This window comes from Ranitomeya imitator, chromosome 1 (assembly GCF_032444005.1).
Source record: "Ranitomeya imitator isolate aRanImi1 chromosome 1, aRanImi1.pri, whole genome shotgun sequence".
Classification (NCBI taxonomy): domain Eukaryota; kingdom Metazoa; phylum Chordata; class Amphibia; order Anura; family Dendrobatidae; genus Ranitomeya; species Ranitomeya imitator.
The window spans coordinates 855647696-855668397 of NC_091282.1; the positions used below are offsets into that span (position 1 = coordinate 855647696).

Here is a 20702-nt window from a genome sequence, read left to right on the forward strand (position 1 = left end):
AATAATAAATTGCTTAATTTTTTCATAATACATATATGGTGGTAATAGATATTATTTCAGAACTACGGCAGCTGAAATATTAACTCAAGGCAGTACGTCTAGTTAATAGCAGCTATTCATTGATGATATCAAGTAAACCCTATGTAGGACCTTTTTGCCATGCCCAAATTTTATGGGGAGTTAATGACAAGATCCATATTGTTCAAAGTGAGCAGAAATGAGCTGTGTATCATTTAGGTCTTCTACACTGGTTATACAGACAGTAAAAGCAATCATGGCGCCAAACTTATTATCAGCTTCTCAAGTGTAAATGTCTCATCATAGTACAACTGCTTGTGGTTTCCTTGGCATATTAAATCACATGGAGTGATGCACCAGGCACAGCCTCAAACCTATGTACGGTGTATTTACTGTGCGAATGGAAGTGATGACAATTAAAGCAAAGTGGTTCTTGAAAGATTGCAGTGTGCTTCCTAATTCTGCTGATTGACAAAGGTCATGGAAATGAATCCCCCACTGATTAAAATTACCTTTTCATTAATATTTTAACAGGAATCTGTCACCGGGATCTAATTTGTGAGCAACATAGTATATGAGCAGAGCTCCTGTTTCCAGTGATCTGTCATCACGGTCAGACTGGACCGCCAGAAAATCAGAGGATTCTCCGGTGGGCCCAGGCACTTACACCTGCTGGCATACAGGGCCAGTGTTAGCCGCAGACTGAGGCTAATACTGCCTGCAGGGTAGATGCTAGAATGTATGGGCTGCTTCCAGGTATGATGTCATTTCCTGGAGACAGCTAGAATGTATGGGCTGTAGTCAGGACCTGGAAGGAGCCCATACATTCTAGCTCCAACGAGAAATCTGCCAGCGACGAAGATACTGCTGGGATGTGCTGCGGCTGCGGGAAACGTGCGGAGAGGTGAGTGTGTCTGTCTGTGTGTGTGTGTGCGTGGTGCGGTGCTGTGTGTGTGTGTGTGTGAGAGAGAGCGAGTGGTGCGGTGCTGTGTGAGAGAGTTGTGCTGTGTGTGTATTGGAGAGAGCAATGATGTGGGTGATGGAGAGAGCAGTGATGGGGTTGGTGGGGGAGAAGGCAATGTTTGTGGAAGTGAAAAGGACGATGGGGTGGTGGGGGAGGAGGCAATGATGGAGGAGATGGAGAGGGCAATGATGGGGTGGTGGGGGGAAGGCAATGATGGAGATGGTGGAAAGGACAATGATAGGGGTGGTGGGGGGAGGCAATGATGGTGGAGATGGAGAGGGCAATGATGGAAGTGGTGGGGGGGAAACCAATGATATAAGTGGTGGAAAGGGCAATTATGGGGTGGTGGGGGGAGGCAATGATGGTGGAGATGGAGAGGGCAATGATGGAAGTGGTGGGGGGGAAACCAATGATATAAGTGGTGGAATGGGCAATTATGGGGTGGTGGGGGAGAAGGCAATGATGGTTGTGGTGGAAAGGACAATGATAGTAGTGGTGGAAAGGACAATGATGGTGTTGGTGGGGGAGGAGGCAATGATGGAGGTGATGGAATGGGCAATGATGGGGTAGTGGGGGAGAAAGCAATGATGGAGGTGGTTGAAAGGACAATGATAGGGGTGGTGGGTGAGAAGGCAATTATGGAGGTGGTGATGAGGACAATGATGGGGTGGAGGTGGAGAACAATGATGGAGGTGGGGGGCTGCATTATACCCTATGAGGGATGCTGCATTATACCATATGAGGGGGGCTGCATTATACCCTTGAGGGGGGCTGTGTTATACTATATGAGGGGGCTGCATTATACTTTATGAAGGGGCTACATTATATTCTGTATTCTGTGGGGTGGCTGCATTATATTCTGTGGGGTGACTGCATTATATTCTGTGTGGGGGCTGCATTATTCTCTCAGGGGGCTACATTATATTCTTGGGGCTACATTATACTATATGAGGGGAGGGGGCTACAGTATATTCAATGGGGGACTGCCTTATACCTTATGAGGGAGTTGCATTATATTCTGGGGGGCTACATTATATTCTGTGGAGGGGCTACATTATAATATATGAGGAGGGCTGGATTATACCCTATGAGGGGGCTATATTATATTCTATGGGGGCTGCGTTATACCTTATGAGGGGGTTGCATTATATTTTGTGGTGGGGGGCTACATTATATTCTATGAGGGGGGCTGCATTATATTACATGAGGGAGGCTACATTATATTCTATGAGGGGGCTACTTTATATTCTATGAGGGAACTACTTTATATTCTATGAGGGGGGCTACTTTATATTCTGTGAGGGGGCTACCCCAACCCCTGGTACATAATTAAGATATGTACTTCCTTATATTATACTCTGATATTAGCGTGTTTTATCACACAATTGGTGGTCTTGTATTTATTTCTATGTAGCTACATAGTGGGCCCAAAGAATGATTTTCTCTGGTGGGCTCAAGGTGTTCCAGTCCTACTCTGTATGTCACTTACTGGTCTTGTTGCTGTAGTTTTCATAAAATCACTGATTTATTAGCAGGAGACAATCACTATAGTAAACCTGCCGCCAGGTAGTCCTACCATGCCCCCACCACTGATTGGCAGCTTTTTTGTGCACTGTGTGGGTGGGGTTATACAGAGCTCAGCAATCAGAAAACTGCTAGATCTGCAGCAGATAAAACAATTTTTAATCAAAGCTGCAGCACCTAGTAACACATCACTATAAATATAATCCGTTTCTATATCATGCTGTTCTCAGATGGTGTAGCAAAAAGCTGGTAACAGATTCCCTTCCACAAGATACTTTATATGACACAATAATTTAAATGGCGAGCCAGACCATTGCACATACATACATGCATATAGACAAGAATAGATAAATGAAGAATGTTGTATTAAAAGAGCTTAGATTTTTCTGAACCTTCACCCATAATAGTATTATACAAAAAGAGGATTTCAATTATCTGCACTGAATGGGTTGTCAATGCATACACTGCTTTAATATACCTGGAAGCAGAGCTGCTAGGCTTTCTATAGTCATAGTCTACATAATTAGACAGTTTTATTATCTAAGAACCTAGAAAAGTCTCTTGTTTCTACAAAACAAATAACAAAGAAACAGTTTAGCAAAATGTTATTAACTTCCAAAAAAGGAAAAATACTTGGAGAATTTTTCCAAAACATTTTATTTGAGTCAAATACATTTGCCACAAATACTGTACTGTAATTTTCCTGATAACATGTATATAACACTCTGAGGTCTCCTAGGACTGTATCCAAGCCCCTTCAAGCTCTTTAACGTGAGCACAGCTAAAGTGACCTCATCACAGAAACAGAGGGTAAACAATTTACTACAGCCCATTTAATAACAATGTACTGAGAAACTTTTTAAAATACAAAAACACTCAAAAAATTATCTTTTTTTAATCACTTGAGACCAGGCAGACCATTCTTTGTAGATTACTAACTCAAACTGATGGTGTCACTGCTAGAGGTAACATTATTCTGCTGTGACCAAGATGAGAAATGTTTAAAATATTCCATTATGCCATCCGGTTCTTCCCTAATGCTATGCTTGCTGGAGGCAAAGGGGGCTAATTGTGGCCTGGGTTTGGGGTACATACAGCCTAATATTTAACTTTTATAACCTTATGGGGAAAAAATGAAAAAAAAAACAATTCTGCTGTTGCTTTTTGACAATTTAGATTTTACGCTTTTCATTTTCTGCACGAATAAAAGGTTAAAGCACCACTCCAGCATTTTTTTTATTTCAGCACTGGAGTAGTATCACTAATCCATGTTCCATCCTCCTAGTATTTAAAGGGAACCTGTCACCCCCAAAATCGAAGGTGAGCTAAGCCCACTTGCTGTAGATAAGCCCCCGATGTATCCTGAAAGATGAGAAAAAGAGGTTAGATTATACTCACCCAGAGGCGGCCCCGCTGCGGTCTGGTCCAATGGGCGTCACATTCCGGTCCAGCGCCTCCTATCTTCTTACGATGATGTCCTCTTCTGGTCTTCATGCTGCGATTATGGCGCAGGCGTACTTTGTCTGCCCTGTTGAGGGCAGAGCAAAGTACTGCAGTGCGCTGGAGCTGGGAAAGGTCAGAGAGGCCCGGCGCCTGCGCACTACAGTACTTTGCTCTGCCCTCAACAGGGCAGACAAAGTACGCCTGCGCTGGAGCCGCAGCGTGAAGACAAGAGGACGACATCTTATGAAGATGGGAGGCCCCGGACTGGCCCTGCGACACCCATCGGATCGGACCACCCCCCCAGGTGAGTATAATCTAACCTCTTTTTCTCATCTTTCAGGATACATCGGGGGCTTATCTACAGCATTACAGAATGCTGTAGATAAGCCCCTGATGCCGGTGGGCTTAGCTCACCTTTGATTTTGGGGGTGACAGGTTCCCTTTAACTCATGAGTCGCTATCTTCAGCTTTTCCCAGCTCCGTTCCACTTCCTTTCTGCCATCTTATGACTGGAGCTTCTGACTGACCGAAAGTGATTCTATGAGAGCCAGAACGAGGCTCTCATAGGCTTATATTAAGAAGTGACTTCCTGCTTGCCCACCAAATACTGGAGTGATCCGGCAGACTCACAATCTGCAGAAGATCACCGGAGCGCCGCTAAGAACAGAAGAAGACGGCGGCTGATGAGCATATTACCAGGTGCAGGGAACTTGCATTAGTAACACCATTCCTGAGGTGAAATAAAAAAAATGCTGGAGTGGTGCTTCTGTGTGTCAGCAAAATTATGATGATACTAAGTTTAGATAGTTTTACAAAAAAAACTTTGCATTTTATAAAAGTTACACTACTTTTACACAATAAATACTGTTTGAAAACATCATCTGTTTTTGTGCTACCATATTCTCAGAGTTATATGAAGTAAGTTAAACATTTTCTGGCTACAGAGCTATATGAGAGGCTTATTTTCCTGTAACAAGGAGCAGTTTTTATTGGATCCAATACCTATGACTTTTTATTACACTTTTTGGGAGGTGGAATTAACAAGTAATTTGGGATATTTTCATAAACACCACTCACTAATCGGAAAAGTTAAATGTCACTCTTTTCTGAAGGTCGATATGATAATACAAATAGCAAATTTATTTCATTTTTGGATCTTTTACAACTATTGGGGAAAAAAACACTTTAAAGGATAGCAAACAAACAAAAAAATCATTTTTTTGTACCATTTTATGAAGGCCATAACTTTTTAGTTTTCCGTACACAAAGTTGTGTGAGGGTTTATTTTTTTGCAGTAAAGGTACCTTCACACTCAGCGACGCTGCAGCAATACCGACAACGATGTCGATCGCTGCAGCGTCGCTGTTTGGTCACTGGAGAGCTGTCACACAGACAGCTCTCCAGCGACCAACGATCCCGAAGTCCCCGGGTAACCAGGGTAAACATCGGGTTACTAAGCGCGGCCCTGGTTACCAGTGAAGACATCGCTGGATGTCGCACTCCTCCTACACTGGCTGTGAGCACAGAGGCCGGAAAGCAGAGCGGTGACGTCACCGCTCTGCTTTCCGGCTGACCGACGCTCACAGCCAGTACAGGAGGAGAGCAGAGCACAGCGCTGGGGGACAGACAGCAGTAGGTAAGTATGTAGTGTTTGTTTTTTTTTTACTTTTAGGATGGTAACCAGGGTAAACATCGGGTTACTAAGCGCGGCCCTGGTTACCAGTGAAGACATCGCTGGATCGGTGTCACACACGCCGATCCAGCAATGTCTGCAGGGAGTCCAGCGACGAAATAAAGTTCTGGACTTTCCTCAGCGACCAACGATCTCCCAGCAGGGGCCTGATCGTTGGTCGCTGTCACACAGAACGATTTCCTTAACGATATCGTTGCTACGTGACAAAAAGCAACGATATCATTAACGATATCGTTATGTGTGAAGGTACCTTAAGGCTGTCATTTTGACTGGAGACAAATTTACTGTATGATTCTGGCATGATCCACTAGGAGTTTATCTATCACAGACAAAGAGGCCATTGTTAGGCCACTCCTTTCCATAGCAATAACCAGCACACTGGAATTACACAACAGGCAGCATGGAGTGACAGATCCTTTTGTCATACTCTTTAAATGCAGTGGCCGCTATTTACTCTGGCATGTAAAGCGTTAATTGAGCTGCTGCTAACACTTAAAGTGAACTTGTCAGCAGGGTTGTGCTCAGTAAACTACAGACACTGTCATGTCGGCGCTGTTGTACTGATTAAAATGATATCTGGGGTGATGAAATCCGTCTTGTGGTTGTTGTTTGAACTGTATTTGACGTTTTCAGTTAATGAGATTTTCGTGATTCGGGCGGCCTGTGGGGGCGTCTTTATGTGGTGCTCTGCTTATATATTCATCTGTATGGCTTATAACAGGTCACTGATCCTTTAGTGACCTGCCCCCTATTTACATACTGCATAGAATATTGTGTGGGAAAAAAAATATTAAATTCATCACGCAGGTACCGGTGCTGTAGCACGATGCAATGGATAATATGCACATATTCATTTATAATTTAGTCATATAGTATTGTGGGGAGAAAAAAATATATATTTATCAAAATGGCGACGGTGGCGCATGCGAAGTAGCATCTAGCACGTTCTGATAGATGCTACTGCGCAAGCGCCGCCGGCAGTACCATTTTGCCGGAGAAAAGACAAATTGGATCCATGAAAATGTCACCAGCGGAGCCTGCACAGTAGTATCTATTGCCGATAAATGCTACTGCACAGGTGCTGCTGTCATTTTGATGGAGCCAAAGTGATGAATGCTCTTTTTTTTCCACACGATACTCTATGCAGTAGGTAAAATAGGGTGCAGATCAGTGAGGGATCAGTTAGCCATCAGCCCATACATATGAAAATGTAAGCAGAGCACCACATGAAGACCCCCCACAGGCCTCCCCAGGACACTGGCATATCATTAACTGAAAACTGAAAATAAAGATTAAACAACAACCACAAGACAGATTTCATCAACCAAGGTATCATTTTAATCAGCATAATGGCGCTAACTTGACACTGTCTGTAAGATACTGTGCACAGTCCTGCTGACAGGTTCCCTTTAATTCCCTCTACTAAATGTTTGATAGGAAGGGCAATTGAATGCTGTAAGGCAAAAGTAGCCCTGGGATCAAGATCTTAGGCAGAATATACACTGGATTTTCACATCCTAATAGAAAAGTTGCACATTCATGTGGGAATTTCCTAACAAACAGGCAATCCCTGCATGTTTTCAGCCTATCTAGCAGCCGCAAGTCATGCAGCTGCGGTGACAAAAACTAAATCTATGAGCACGCCCAAAATACTCGGAGAACACCCGAGCATGCTCGGAAATCTTGAGTAACGAACATACTCTCTCATCACTAACAGAGACCTTTCTTTCCTGTGTCCTACTTGCAATGTTTTCTGTAATATAAAACAAAGTGGTTCAGCTAGAATTTGTACCGAAAGTTCTATACAATAAAATGAATCTGTTTTCACCACAATTGAGCCAAAATAAAAATAATTAATCTATCTATATAATTGTCTAAGGGGTACTTCCGTCTGTTTGTCTGTCTGTCTGTTTGTCTGTAATGGAAATCATGTGTTGCTGATTGGTCCCGGCCGGCAGGCCGCGACCAATCAGCGACAGACACAGTCCAGCCACGAATTGGCCCCTCCCTACTTCCGTCCAGTCAGTGCCCCCTCCCTACTCCCCTCCAGTCAGTGCCAGTGTGTCGCCCCATCCCGGACCAACTTTTTACTATTGATGCTGCCTAGGCAGCATCAATAGTAAAAAGATATAATGTTAAAAATAATAAAAAAAATAAAAAATCTTGCTATTCTCACCTTCCGTCGCCTCCGCAGCTTTCCCGTTCTTCCTGATGCTCTCGGCAGCTTCTGTTCCCAGAGATGCATTGCGAAATTACCCAGATGACTTAGCGGTCTCGCGAGATCGCTACGTCATCTGGGTAATTTCGCAATGCATCACTGGGAACGGAAGCTGCCGGCCACAACGCGAGGAGCGGGACAGCTTCGGTGGACGACGGAAGGTGAGTATATAACTATATTTTATTTTAATTCTTTTATTTTCACAGGGATATGGTGCCCACACTGGTGTATACTATGTGGGCTGTGTTATATACTACGTGGGCTGTGATATACACTATGTGGCTGCTATATATTACGTGGCGGCTATATATTACGTGGCGGCTATATACTATGTGACTGCTATATACTACGTGGCTGTCTGTGCTATATACTATGTGGCTGCTATATACTACGTGGGCTGTGTTATATACTACATGGCTGCTATATACTACATCGTTGTGCTATATACTACATGGCTGTGTTATATACTACGTGGCTGCTATATATTGCGTGGCTGCTATATACTATGTGACCGCTATATACTATGTGACCGCTATATACTATGTGGCTGTCTGTATTATATACTACTTGGCTGCTATATATTACATCACTGTGCTATGTACTACGTGGTTGTGCTATATACTACGTGGCTGCTATATACTACATGGCTGTACTATATACTACGTGGCTGTCTGTGTTGTATACTACGTGGCTGCTATATACTATGTGGCTGTGCTATATAATACGTGGGCTGTGTTATATACTCCATGGCTGCTATATACTACATCACTGTGCTATATACTACGTGACTGCTATATACTACATCTCTGTGCTATGCACTACGTGGCTGCTATATATTATGTGGCTGCTATATACTACGTGACTGCTATTTACTACGTGGCTGTCTGTGTTATATACTACGTGGTTGCTATATATTACGTCGCTGTGCTATATACTACTTGCCTGTGCTATATACTATGTGGCTGTGCAATATACTACATGGCTGTGCTATATACTGCGTGGGCTGTGTTATATACTACATCGCTGTGATATATACTACGTGGCTGTGCAATATACTACATGGCTGTGCTATATACTACGTGGCTGCTATATACGACGTGGCTGCTATATACTACGTGGCTGTGCTATATACTACGTGGCTTCTATATACTACGTGGCTGTGCTATATACTACGTGGCAGGCCGCGACCAATCAGCGATATTGATGCGGAATTTAAACACCGCTTTGGTGATTAGTCGTGCCCGGCGACCGGCGACCAATCAGCGAAACGCAGTCCGGCCGCGAACTGGTGCGGGATTTCAACCACGCTTTGCTGATTGGTCGCGGGCAGCCGGGCGCGACCAATCAGCGATATTGGCGTGGAATTTAACCCCCACTCACAGCGCAACGTACATACATACATACATATTCTAGCATACCCGATGCGTTAGAATCGGGCCACCATCTAGTAACAGAATAAAGAAGGAAATGGTTACTGCAGAAAAAATGGGGAGAAAAAAATGAAAAAAGTGCAAAATTGTCAAGATGTTAAGCATATAATAGGCTCAAATGCACCACCCATACAATACAGACCTTATTGTAAAGTAATAAAATTCCATAGACTCCAATAAAAATGTGGAAAAGCACATCAAGTAATAAAGTGTGGAACATAAGAACAAAAAGCCCAAAAATACAAACCAAGCTGAGACATAGTATAGACAAGAGCTGCACCACCACCAAACCCCCAACCGATCAGCTTCATACCAGGCAGCACAAATTGAATGCTTATTACAGAATATGTGCTCCATATATTTTCTCAACCTCATACCTCTGTACTAGTGATGAGTGAACATGCTGAGATAAGTTCCTGAGTGTCTTCGGAACGCTAAAAACATATGTTTGAGTCCCCGCACCTGCATGTCTCGCGGCTGTTTGACAGCAGCAACACATGCAGAGATTTCCTGACAGGCTATCCCTGAATGTGTTGCAGCAGTCTAACAGCCGCGAGACTCAAACATAGTATTCGGGCACGCCGAATACACGAGCATGCTCGCTCATCACTTCATTACTACTCTCTACCTATCCTTAAAGAGTACATTTCAACAGGTTAAAAGTGGTCAGTTTTTGCTCTTACTGCATTTCCGTTGCTCTTCTAAGTATGTTACTTTTTTTTTAATTGGCCAGACAGTTCCAGAGATTTAGGCCTTTGGATTTGGTGCTAATTTTTATGCCCTGTACAACAAGGTGTGGTTCACAGGATTCTTTGGGAGTGTGTATTTAGGATGCTCTGCATAATGACTCACTGGGTAACACCCCCTTAGTAAAGACCATAAAAATTAACACTTAAAGGGAACCTGTCATGTGAAATAACACCATTCACCTGCAGATATGGTGAATCTGCAGGTTAATAGTGTTTTGACACTGGGGCACACTATCACTGATAGCCTCGATGCTGGGAGGAAATTAAATTTATTTCCTCTAGCAGCACTCAGTTTTCAATGTATTAAAACTTAGAAGTGTTGTGTAACAAGGTAGCACGGGGTGGTAGTCATGGCCGAGTTTACTAAGACACAGTCAGTAAGCACCCCGGTCCCTTGCACACAAACAGACAAGTGAAGTCCCAGTCCTGCAGTACAGTCATTTACCTTCAACACATGCTCACTTCAGCTGCTGGGGATGAGTATTCAGGAAAACACCACAGGCTGCAGTTCTGTTCCAAAGGGAAAACTTTACTGTAAACAACACAATGCTTCCTGCTCTGTTCCTGCAACTTCATGAGATGGCACCATCTCAACAGCTCCCATCCAGGCTGGGAACTACAGAAGTCCTTCTGGAGTCAGTCCTACAACATCAGAACCTGTTCACACTGCCCGACAGTCTGTGGCAGCCGGTCCCTCCCCGACCGGGGCACTCTCTGCTCCTGGCATTGAAGAGCGTCTTGCCTCAGGCAACCCTGCCTGGGCTCTGTTACCACACCAGGAAATAATTTTCCTGTAAACCTGTTGCACAGCCTCTTGGCTGAACTCCTCCCAACAGTTTAACCTTATGTTGCCTTTATATACACCTTAGCTTGTGCAAAACAAACACAGCACATTACAGTATATACAGTACAAGGGCAGGCATGACAAACACAGCACATTACATTGGTAAACAATTACACATTGATACATAACATCACCATATAAAACATGAGGGAACCATTGGGGTGCCGCATGGGCTCGGTGTGTAGGAGAAAGGAGGCCATCGAGGGTCCCCACCACCTCCTTACACTCCTCCCTCTTAAAATATGGTTGTGCTCGACCATGGTAGCACCTGTAAACACAAAACATTTAGTAAAATGTCAATAAAACCAAGAGTCTTTAATACCAACTATGGGTCAACATGACCACGGCTTAGTCCAAGTTCCTGTAAGGTGAGTCAGTCTGACCCCGGTCCCTTTGCTCCTGGGACCCATCCGGAACATACATACTGGCCCGGTGGCCACTTAACACTAGTCCACGTAGTCCTGACCCGGCTTGTTCATCAGGTCATCCTGCACAGCTCTCTCCCCCTCCCTCCTTTGAGCAGATCACGGGCCTTTAAACACAGGTGGGCTGCTTTTAGCAGGGGTCAGTTCAGGGTCGAATGGGTAAAGTTCAAGGTTAAAAACAGTTCAGTTCTTAAAGCAGCCGCAGACATAGTCCATAGTAACCAACCCTTATAGGGTTTCAGCCCTGTGATCCAGCAGTGGAAAACTGAAACTTGGAGGAGGGGGAAAAAAAACAAAGTTATTCAACTGTGACCGTGATGATCACCACCGACACCCAGTCCTTAAAGTCACATAAGGCTCACTGCCCTTTCAGAGAGGTGGAACAGACTCTTTCCACACATTTTTTTTCACTTTAGTGCAACCGGCACAACTTTCTCAAAGAGGCCGCATCAATCAATACACGGCCGTGAGTTAGAATAATGGGCCGCATTTGGGCCCTGCACAATGATATATTTATGGGCCAAGGACCCACTGAAGGAGGAGTCCCCGCTGCTTCTCCTACTCTGTGCCCCCTCCAGCGGTGGCCCCATGGCTCCCTGCCTGCTCTGGTGACTCATCTGCGGCCACTACATCCTGTTCAGGCGCCGCTTTCTCCTGTCTAGCTGCAGGAGCTGTGACCGTTTCAGTTGGCCGCTCAGAACTCTGGGCCTCCCATGTTCGTCCTTCCTCCATACTGGAGGCCTTTTTTACAGCCAACACATATGGCCCTCGGGGCCCTTGCTCCTTCACAAAGGTGACACGTTCCCACAGGTGAAGGGGACCTCGATTAGCAATGGCTCCAGCGTTCATGTAAACTTTATCTCCAGTGCTGGTCTCCAGGATAAATCCGTAACCCCTCCTGGAGTCAAAGTGGTGGACAATGCCGCTATTCACCTGTCCAGCCATAGCTTTCCCGCTGGGGCACTGCAGTTCCTTCACTATGCGGTGCTCTAGCTGCTTCTTCTCTTTGATGACTCTCTGGATCCACCAGGCCTCCTCGAGAGAGAGAGCATACTCTGGGCTTCTCCAGTCATACGCCGGAAGGAAGAAGCAGCGTGAGTCGGAGATGATGGCAGGGCCGAAGGGGGTGAGAGGGTAGGAGCTGGTGCGGCCATCTAATCAGACGCCGGTCCCCTACTCACCGCCGCTGAATTCGGTGATGATCTCCTCGCTCGACCGTGTGAGCCGGGAACCACGACGGTGATGACCTTCCTCAGCGCAGCCTCCAAGGTATTTTGGGCTGTTTCCGGTCCCGCGATATCCTCGTCCTCGATGGCCTGCTTGTCTGTCCGTCGAAAAGGAAGCCACTCCTCTTACTCGCTCATCCACCAGGCTTCAAAGAGCAGGGGGCCCTTCTCCGCCCGGGCCACAGAGAGCTTCCAGTCCTGGCGTCCGATGCCACCATGATAGGACGTGCTTCGCCTCTGCATGTTGCCAGACAATGGCGTCTTCTCTTCAGACAACCTGTCTTGGCCTTCCGAGCTCCTCCTGTTCATGGTTGGAGTTACTTCTGGCTTCTCCACCCATTTCCTCACACTCTGTTAGGACGGCTGAAGCTTCTTCTCCGCCCGCACCTATTTCGGGCATTACTCACAGTGGGATGTGGCCTCCTTCCTTTTGGCGCCAATTTCCTTTTATGATGCCCATGAAAGGCGGCACCACTCTCCATTTTTGTGCTACTGACCACTGTTTCCTTGTCAGCAGTTGGTGCCATCTTAAAGTCACCATCTTTAACTCTTTCACAGCCGTCAACAGTCAACAAGTCTCAGGTCTCTTATCCACTAGTTCTGTAGCTGCAGGGCTTCTGGATTTGATGCTGCTGACTACGCCAAGTGAAACACGATGGCACGGGAAGATAGTCATGGCTGAGTTCACTAAGACACAGTTAGTGAGCACCCCGGCACCAGGACCTGTCCACTTTGCCCGACCGTCGGTGTCACCCCCGACTGGGGCACCCTCTGCTCCTGGCAGTGAAGAGCGTCTTGCCTCAGGCAAGCCTGCCCGAGCTCTGCTACAAGACCAGGAAATCCTTTACCTGTAAACCTGTTGCACAGCTTCTTAGCTGAACTCCTCCCAACAGTTTAACTTTATGTTGCCTTTCTATCCCTAAGTTTGTGTATAACAAACACAGCACATTACAGCATACATAGTACAAGACCAGGCATGACAAGCACAGCACATTACATTGGTAAAAAATTACACATTAATACATAACATCACCATATAAAACATGAGGGAACCATTGGGGTGCTGCATGGGCTCAATGTGTAGGAGACAGGAGGCAGTTAAGGGTCCCCGCCACCTCCATACAGTTGCACTCCTTATACGTATCTTAAAAAGGAGGACAGATGTACATATTTTTTGTACAAAATATGTACAAAATCTTTATTGACACAATAATGAACATACAAAAAAGACAGATAAAACTATGTGCTATAAAGGACACCACAAAACGTGGTGGCGTTTAGTACAAAGTATAGCTCAATTCACAGTAACAAACATAGTAATGGTAAGATGAGGACTTGCTGGTTGAGCTCAGAGAATCACAAAAATTCCCCCTGATGTAAGCAAAAAGTGCTATCAGTCATTATACTATTCCTATGTCTATACTAATGCACAGGGTTGCATAGTTTGTGGTCAAGAGCCCAAGGTTCAAAACCAATCTGACATTACAATCATCAAAGGTTCCCCAAATTCATTTGTATGATGCACAGTCAGAAAATCATCTTACCCGGTACTAAAATGCCAGCACCCAAACCCTGACACGCGTTTCAAGAGGAAGCAGAGTCAACAGACAGCGAAACGCGTGTCAGGGTTTGGGTGCTGGCGTTTTAGTACTGGGTAAGATGATTTTCTTACTGTGCATCATACAAATGAATTTGGGGAACCTTTGATGATTGTAATGTCAGAATGGTTTTGAACCTTGGGCTCTTGACCACAAACCATGCAACCATGGGCATTAGCATAGACATAGGAATAGTATAATGACTGATGGCAATTTTTAGCTTACAGCAGGGGGCATTGTAATGTGACTCTCTGAGCTCAACCAGCAAGTCCTCATCTTACTACTACTTTGTTCGTTACTGTGAATTGAGCTATACTTTGTACTAAACACCACCACTTTTTGTGGTGTCCTTTATAGCACATGGTTTTATCTGTATTTTTGTATGCTCATTATTGTGTCAATAAAGATTTTTGCACATTTAAAAAAAAAAAAAAACTCCACCTGTCCTCCTTTTTGAGATATGATGTTTTTGGAGTAATATGCAATCAATTGCGTCACTTTTGGAGTCTGGATTTTGTTGTATTGAGCTCCTTATATGTAGTAGTTGGTGTACTGAAGGAACATGTGTCAATAGTTTAGTTACCAGTATGTCTAATTGGAAGTGTCCCTTATATATATTGGCCTGGCATAGGTTTTCTCTATACACAGAGCGGTCATGGAAACTGTGTCGGCGCGACCCTATGACTGAAAACTGAACGTAGTAATAGTAAACAGAGAACCTTCGGCACAAAGTTAAGAGATTTTGAGTGAAGGTGAAATAAAGTGTAATATTATTGACAAGCGACTCGTGAGTAAAACAGAAAATTATAATCCATCCAACGTTTCGGCAATGATGTCTTTATCAAGGATATCTATACATGTGAGAAAACAGAAAATAATAGTATTTGTAAAGATTCTCATAAGTAAATTACAATCTAAACAAAATCAACCATATTTCAACTTCTTTACAATCTCTGATAAATCATTATCTATTCAGAACTTTATCCAGTATTTCAGTATTCAATTCCTTTCAGAATTTGGGTGTGAACCATTTCCTTACAGGATATATATCATAAATGGGATACATGGTGCCAGTACTGTGTCTCTTTCTGCTTCACGTTTACCATGATATCTGGCCAAAAAAGAGAACCCGACTAGTTCAGTCATATAATACTTGTTAATACATATTTAATGCCTGCCTCAATGTCCTAGAGAAGCTTTAAGCATAACTCAATGAGAGAGGAAGAGTCCGGAGGCTGCAGGAAAAGTTTATACAAGTGAATAATAAGAAAAAACCACATCCATATACTAGTGGTCATGTGACAGTCTCAGAGGAGAACCACAAGTAAATGAATAGAAAAATAGAAAAACAGTGGAGAGACTTGAGTTGATGACATAGTGCCTGCAGGTGAATCAGTCGGCAGAGCACAGGATCCATGTGAAGTACTGCTCAGTAACATAAAAACTGTGCAGAGACGCCATGTATTTGTGCCAGTATGATGGTGTCGTCATTTTTGGATGCAGTGATTAGTCTATAAGAAGGGAGTGGTTAGGACAGCGGAGAAAGCCGAGATCCTCAAAAGTGCAACTGCGCATGAGCGAATGAAAGACCCGAGCTGCCGAATAAGTAGAGTGTTGGTGCGCTTGTGCGGGCAACATGGAAGTGTTAGTGCACATGCGCAGGAAAACTAAATGATTAGTATAGAATGAGGCGCTAGTGCGAAAAAAAAGGAAGAGAATCAGCACTCCAACCCGATGATAATACAAAAAAATGTAGGGCGTTAACTGCGCCCTTAGTCATAGGATAGATAAGGCTAAATGAACAACACAATATATTTACCAAAAGAACCAAACTTACTGGTTGATTCAGAACCTTGTGAAAAGAACTGTGAATAATGGCATTATTCAAGACTCCCCCTCACTTAGCCCTCTTATTCGCCATTCTAACTTCCTGTCAAATTAAGTATCAAAATTGATCCTGCTGCCACATGATATTACTAATATGCAGTTCTTTCACTATGTCTTGGGCATAAATGTGGCTATCCTTACCCAAATGCTCAGTCAATTTTAATTCTCTGGAATTGGCTAACAAGGTTGTTGCGAGGTGATACTTAGTGAAATAACATATTGTGTACCAAACTATCACTTGTTTCTTCTTGTTTCAACTGATCTTTGATTATATATTTTTTTGTTTTGTTTTTGCAAATTAATGACCAAAAATTGTGATAAATAGAGCCACATACTGTATGTCTTGAACCCATTTTCTACCTTGTAATAAAAATAACATGTTGGCTGATACAGTGGGTACGGAAAGTATTCAGGCCCCTTTACATTTTTCAGTCTTTGCTACATTGCAGCCATTTGGTAAATTCAAAAAAGTTCATTTTTTTTTCACATTCACGTAGGTGCCTGAGCATCCACTATAATTGAGTCTTAGTGTGTTGGAGTCTCCAACTGTATGTTGCCAGGTCCTGTGTCCTTAGTCTGTTGTAGTTATTCCCTTATACTGTGTTCCCGTTAAGTTTAGTGTAGTTTGTCAATGTTCCTGTGACCACTTCGGCGGTATCCTAATCCTGAAACCGCGTCATTGATACCTGAACACAAATCCCTGGTCCCTGTGCGGCCAGTCCTGAGTCTGTGGTTCTTAGTCCTAGTGCAGCCAACTCCAGGACTGTCCTGATAACTGCGAGTGTGAACAAGAACCTATCTTGTGGACCCAAGTTCTCTATACAGGTCCTTCTCAAAAAATTAGCATATAGTGTTAAATTTCATTATTTACCATAATGTAATGATTACAATTAAACTTTCATATATTATAGATTCATTATCCACCAACTGAAATTTGTCAGGTCTTTTATTGTTTTAATACTGATGATTTTGGCATACAACTCCTGATAACCCAAAAAACCTGTCTCAATAAATTAGCATATTTCACCCATCCAATCAAATAAAAGTGTTTTTTAATAACAAACAAAAAAACCATCAAATAATAATGTTCAGTTATGCACTCAATACTTGGTCGGGAATCCTTTGGCAGAAATGACTGCTTCAATGCGGCGTGGCATGGAGGCAATCAGCCTGTGACACTGCTGAGATGTTATGGAGGCCCAGGATGCTTCAATAGCGGCCTTAAGCTCATCCAGAGTGTTGGGTCTTGCGTCTCTCAACTTTCTCTTCACAATATCCCACAGATTCTCTATGGGGTTCAGGTCAGGAGAGTTGGCAGGCCAATTGAGCACAGTAATACCATGGTCAGTAAACCATTTACCAGTGGTTTTGGCACTGTGAGCAGGTGCCAGGTCGTGCTGAAAAATGAAATCTTCATCTCCATAAAGCATTTCAGCCGATGGAAGCATGAAGTGCTCCAAAATCTCCTGATAGCTAGCTGCATTGACCCTGCCCTTGATGAAACACAGTGGACCAACACCAGCAGCTGACATGGCACCCCACACCATCACTGACTGTGGGTACTTGACACTGGACTTCAGGCATTTTGGCATTTCCTTCTCCCCAGTCTTCCTCCAGACTCTGGCACCTTGATTTCCGAATGACATGCAAAATTTGCTTTCATCAGAAAAAAGTACTTGGGACCACTTAGCAACAGTCCAGTGCTGCTTCTCTGTAGCCCAGGTCAGGCGCCTCTGCCGCTGTTTATGGTTCAAAAGTGGCTTTACCTGGGGAATGCGGCACCTGTAGCCCATTTCCTGCACACGCCTGTGCACGGTGGCTCTGGATGTTTCCACACCAGACTCAGTCCACTGCTTCCTCAGGTTCCCCAAGGTCTGGAATCGGTCCTTCTCCACAATCTTCCTCAGGGTCCGGTCTCCTCTTCTCGTTGTACAGCGTTTTCTGCCACATTGTTTCCTTCCAACAGACTTACCATTGAGGTGCCTTGATACAGCACTCTGGGAACAGCCTATTTGTTGAGAAATTTCTTTCTGGGTCTTACCCTCTTGCTTGAGGGTGTCAATGATGGCCTTCTTGACATCTGTCAGGTCGCTAGTCTTACCCATGATGGGGGTTTTGAGTAATGAACCAGGCAGGGAGTTTATAAAAGCCTCAGGTATCTTTTGCATGTGTTTAGAGTTAATTAGTTGATTCAGAAGATTAGGGTAATAGGTCGTTTAGAGAACCTTTTCTTGATATGCTAATTTATTGAGACAGGTTTTTTGGGTTATCAGGAGTTGTATGCCAAAATCATCAGTATTAAACAATAAAAGACCTGACAAATTTCAGTTGGTGGATAATGAATCTATAATATATGAAAGTTTAATTGTAATCATTACATTTTGGTAAATAATGAAATTTAACACTATATGCTAATTTTTTGAGAAGGACCTGTACAGCCCATCTGTCTCCGTATCCTGCTCTGCAGTGTCTCTGGTCACGTCGCCCCATCCAGCAAACCCGACCACTTGGGATCGGCAGCTGCAGTACTGACGTCTGCCTGGGAGTGGTACCTGGTGGCTACCTGCAGCCTAGTATGACTCCACCATCAGGAGCTCCAGTGAAGACCAGGTAGCTGCTTAGCTACGCCCATTCTGAGGCAGAGCTGGCCTTGCGGCACAGTGGGTCCACGAACCACATGCGCTACCTGCGAGCATGACATAAACTTCCTGCCATGTAGTCCAACCACACCCTAACTACTGATTGGAAACTTTCTGGCTATGCACAGTGTACACAGAAAGCTGCCAATCAGTAGTCAAGGCAATTGAATTACCTGGTAGCAGATGATATACATCGTTGGATTAAGGGTTTCTCCCCTTATATTATGCTGTTCTCAGATGGACAGGCAGAAACCTGGTGACAGGCTCCCTTTAAGATAATTCAATGAAAAAATGTGTTGATTAGCCAATTCTTCTCCAGAATATGTAGTGAGCCAGGGCACTAGTTACACGTCACAACTCATCAGATGCTTTCTTCTACTTTCATTCAGAAATCACGACTTGTGGTAACTAAATTATGATCCATCTGATATAGACTTACCGTTTGGTCCGTCAGTGGTGGTAATACAATAGTTTTCTCCATAGTGTTCATTACAAGCTTCCAAAGCTCCTTCAAAACACGTTTCAAAACAGTCTTCTCACAAATTTTAGCAAAAAGAGTAAGGCTGAGTAAGACAAAAAACAGAAGTATATTATAAGTACATTAATGCTTTCAGGACTCAAGCATTTTCATTTTTATGCTTTTTTTTTTCTTCCGGTTCCTCCAATAGCCAGAACTTTTTTATTTTCCCACTTGACATAGCCTATGAAGGCTTGTCTTTTTGTGGGACAAACTGTAGTTTTGAACTGCACTATTCATATTACTATACTATAAACTGATAAATGTTTTTGTGGCATTCATTGTGCTGTAAAAATAACCAGGTAATATGATTCTCCTGGTAAGTACAATAACGGCGATACCAAACTTAAAGGGAACCTGTCACCAGGAATAACGCTGTTAACCTGCAGATATGGGGTAAATCTGGAGGTTAACAGCGTTATGATGCTGTCCAGCGCCTGCACGCAGCCGAATACAGCGGGGAGGAAATGATATACCAAATGATTGAATACCAAATGTTGGGTTTCCGGTAACCTATTTACCTGCAGATTACCACTATATCTGCAGGTAAATAGCGCTTTGTAGGTGACTGGTCTCTTTTAAAGCAGTATTTAGTCAAAGAAATGAACGCATCCTAAATGTTTTAGCTGAAAATATAAAGCCCGGTCAATTTAGTTGTGGAGATCTGCTCTTAGGGACATACTTAGTAAACAGTGTATTATGTTTGTCTTGTTTTCGCATTGTTGGATCAGCATGATATACATCAGTTTTAAATTAAAGTCATTCCTGAGTCTTCTGTTTCATAAGATAAAGTGATAATTCCAGCACGCACAATTCAAAAAGTTAAACATATTTAGTTGATCGCTTTAAAATTTCAAAGACCAAAGATTAAAAGAAACACTTGGCCTACGCGTTTCAAGCCCATGCATGCCCCTTAAGGTACCGTCACACTAGACGATATCGCTAGCGATCCGTGACGTTGCAGCGTCCTGGCTAGCGATATCGTCCAGTGTGACAGGCAGCAGCGATCAGGCCCCTGCTGTGACATCGCTGGTCGGGGAAGAAAGGCCAGAACTTTATTTTGTCGCTGGCTCTCCCGCTGACATCGCTGAATCGGCGTGTGTGACGCCGATTCAGCGATGTCTTCGCTGGTAACCAGGGTAAACATCGGGTTACTAAGCGCAGAGCCGCACTTAGTAACCCGATGTTTACCCTGGTTACCATCGTTAAAGTAAAAAAACAACCACTACATACTTACCTACCGCTGTCTGTCCCCGGCGCTCAGCTTCTCTGGTCTGGCTGTGAGCACCGGGCAGCCGGAAAGCAGAGCGGTGACGTCACCGCTCTGCTTTCCGGCCGCTGTGCTCACAGCCAGACCAGAGAAGCAGAGCGCCGAGGACAGACAGCGGTAGGTAAGTATGAAGCGTTTGTTTTTTTACTTTAACGATGGTAACCAGGGTAAACATCGGGTTACTAAGCGCGGCCCTGCGCTTAGTAACCCGATGTTTACCCTGGTTACCGGCATCGTTGGTCGCTGGAGAGCTGTCT

The 20702-nt window shown here is 44.0% G+C and overlaps 1 protein-coding gene across 1 annotated transcript in view; it reads right to left on the bottom strand.

The window, feature by feature from the left end:
- The window catches only part of UNC13A (unc-13 homolog A), a 381474-nt gene that overhangs the window by 74283 nt on the left and 286489 nt on the right, over positions 1–20702 (bottom strand). Inside the window, exon 35 of the mRNA XM_069741790.1 lies at positions 19098–19221. Coding sequence (XP_069597891.1) covers positions 19098–19221 — 124 coding nt within the window. The remainder of the gene's footprint in view (positions 1–19097; positions 19222–20702) is intronic.